Source organism: Anoplophora glabripennis, unplaced genomic scaffold (assembly GCF_000390285.2).
Source record: "Anoplophora glabripennis isolate ALB-LARVAE unplaced genomic scaffold, Agla_2.0 scaffold495, whole genome shotgun sequence".
NCBI classification, from domain to species: domain Eukaryota; kingdom Metazoa; phylum Arthropoda; class Insecta; order Coleoptera; family Cerambycidae; genus Anoplophora; species Anoplophora glabripennis.
The window spans coordinates 333,258-335,854 of NW_019416680.1; the positions used below are offsets into that span (position 1 = coordinate 333,258).

The 2,597-nt window shown below is 42.4% G+C and overlaps 1 protein-coding gene across 1 annotated transcript in view; it reads right to left on the reverse strand.

The window, feature by feature from the left end:
• Positions 1–574, reverse strand: part of LOC108910347 (peroxisomal membrane protein 11C) — a 5,684-nt gene extending 5,110 nt beyond the window's left edge. Inside the window, exons 1-2 of the mRNA XM_018714921.2 lie at positions 261–574; positions 30–206 (exon numbers count right to left, since the gene is read on the reverse strand). Coding sequence (XP_018570437.1) covers positions 30–206; positions 261–329 — 246 coding nt within the window. The 5' untranslated portion in view covers positions 330–574. The remainder of the gene's footprint in view (positions 1–29; positions 207–260) is intronic.
• Between the last annotated feature and the right edge of the window lie 2,023 nt (positions 575–2,597).

Below are 2,597 nucleotides of genomic sequence, written 5' to 3' on the forward strand. Positions count from 1 at the left end.
ATATATATATATATGATTGAAAATTTTACCTCATGTCCCAATCCGTATTCCAGATTGTATTTCAACATCGGTAGATCATCAAGTAGTCGTAATGTTGCTCTAGTTGACGACATATGAGAACTAAAGAATAAAAATTTTTTGGCAACCTCCTCATTTTTATGTAGACCTCCGATCAACTTTGTTGTGTAACATAGTGTTCTTAAAATCTAAAAAATTAATATTATATATCTGTTACCTGCAAAAACTACAAACTCCATTACTTTATCCCTGCCTTTATAAGTTTCTAACAATAAACATATCTCGTTCAATATCGTTTTCAGGAGCGACATGTCTAATCTGGACAAAAGAAGGTAACAAGTACCCAGACAATAATCCACTCATATCTGATAACGCCTAGTAAAAGTAAATGGCATTGGAAGCAAAAATTGTTATTTAAAATTCTACTTTCACATTTCTGAGGTTAAGGTTAATTAATTGCTACAATAAGGAAATCAGTAATCACAAATCACAAATGTCAACAAGCAACAAGAGAAAGAACGAAAGAACTCACATAACACTTTTGTTATGTGAAAGAACTGAAATATGTTTTGTGGAACTGAAGGAAGGGAAGAAGGAAGAAAACGGGATTATTAGTTGCTTTCGATTTGACATTCAATTCAGGAGAAAAGAACTGAAAGCGAGATAATTCGTAAATCACTCATTTTAGATAATGAAGTAGATTCGTAGATTCAAATAGAAGAGCACAATCACAATCTTCGAGCATATACTACTGGAGTTTTAACATGCCATTACGAAAAGTATGGCTGAGTGTGCGAGAGAGACAGACAGTATCTCGGGAAATGCTGTCTCACTCTAGCACGCTGCGATTGGTTGGAAATGAATGCTCCAACTAATCGTGGCGTGCTAGAGTGAGACAGCAAGTATTGAGATACTGTATGTCTCTCTCGCACACTCAGTCACACTTTTTGCAATGGCATGCTACCTCCAGTATTATCTATTATATTGTATATTTTGTGCCTCCAGTAGTATATGCTCAAAGAGCACAACTGAGTCAAATTTTTGTTATTTTTATGATGTACATTTTTATGCTCTGGAAGTGTTGTGTACTTTTCTAATTGTAACAGTTGAAGAAAAAGAGAAATATCTAGAGCATGTAGATGTTAATATCGAACTTTTATATCAGTTGGAAGTACCTCCCCTAAAATTAAGTGTTTAGCAAGTAATTTTAGGGGGGGGCTACTTCAAATATATTTTTTTTTATTTGAGCCCCTCCTGAGAAAATATTTAAATCTCAAAATATCCGAAAAGGTTAGCTTTTATTTTTTTTTTTTTTCACGAAAACAGTTAAACTTATTTGAATTTTGGTACACATTAACAACTAGTTGAATTCCCCCGACTGACAAACCCCCGGGGCACCCTCCCCGATGACATAAAAAACTTAATACGTGACAGACGACGTGCGAAACGGCTTGCCACCCGCACCCGACTCCCCCGACACAGACATGACTTAAACGTACTTAACAGACGGGTGAAGGCGGCTCTGGATGAACTGGCCCAGGATAACTGGGCTAGGCACCTGGAGTCGCTGGATCCACAAGACAACAGCCTCTGGAAAACGCAGAGGGCCCTGCGACAGACCGCTCGCCGTAAAATTCCTCCAATCCACGGTAGTGTGGGGGTGGTTTACACGAACCAGGAAAAGGCCGAGGCTTTCGCCGATAGCCTGGAACTGCAGTGTAGACTGCCTCAGCTGCCCGACGAAGACGAGGAATTCGAGATAGTGGCTGAGCGCGCGGCCCGACGCGTCGACAGAGAGCCAGACAATGACATAATCCCCCCCGCAACACCTGACGAACTAAGACTGACAATACGCAGACTTAAAAACAGAAAAGCCCCCGGACCCGACAATATACATAACACGACACTTAAACGACTACCACACAAGGGCCTCATGGCCCTACTAAACATAACAAACGCGACACTCAGACTAAGACACTTCCCTACCCGCTGGAAAACAGCAAACATAATCCTTATCCCAAAACCCAACAAAGATCACACCATCCCATCCAACTACCGGCCCATTAGCCTGCTCCCGGCTATGAGCAAAGTGGTAGAAAAAATTATCCTAACCCGTCTAAGAACCCACTCCCAAGAACTGCAAGTCATTCCAGACGAGCAGTTCGCCTTCCGACCCAATCACTCCACTGAACTCCAAATCCTTCGCCTTACCGAGCACATCACGGCGGCCTTCAACAGGGGACAGTACACTGGTGCTGTCTTCCTGGACGTCGCAAAGGCCTTCGATACGGTTTGGCATGAAGGCCTACTGATGAAAATGCTCACCAACCAATATCCCATATCCTTTACCAAACTCATAAAATCCTACCTACACCACCGAAAATTCCGCATCCAAATCCAAGATTCCCTTTCCACCACCCGTCCCATGGAGGCCGGTGTCCCCCAGGGCACCGTCCTGTCCCCACACCTATACACCATTTACAACTCCGACATCCCACATCCCCCCAACACCAACATATACTTATACGCCGACGACCTGACAATCACATCCCAATCCGTAGATCCTAGATATTCCGTCT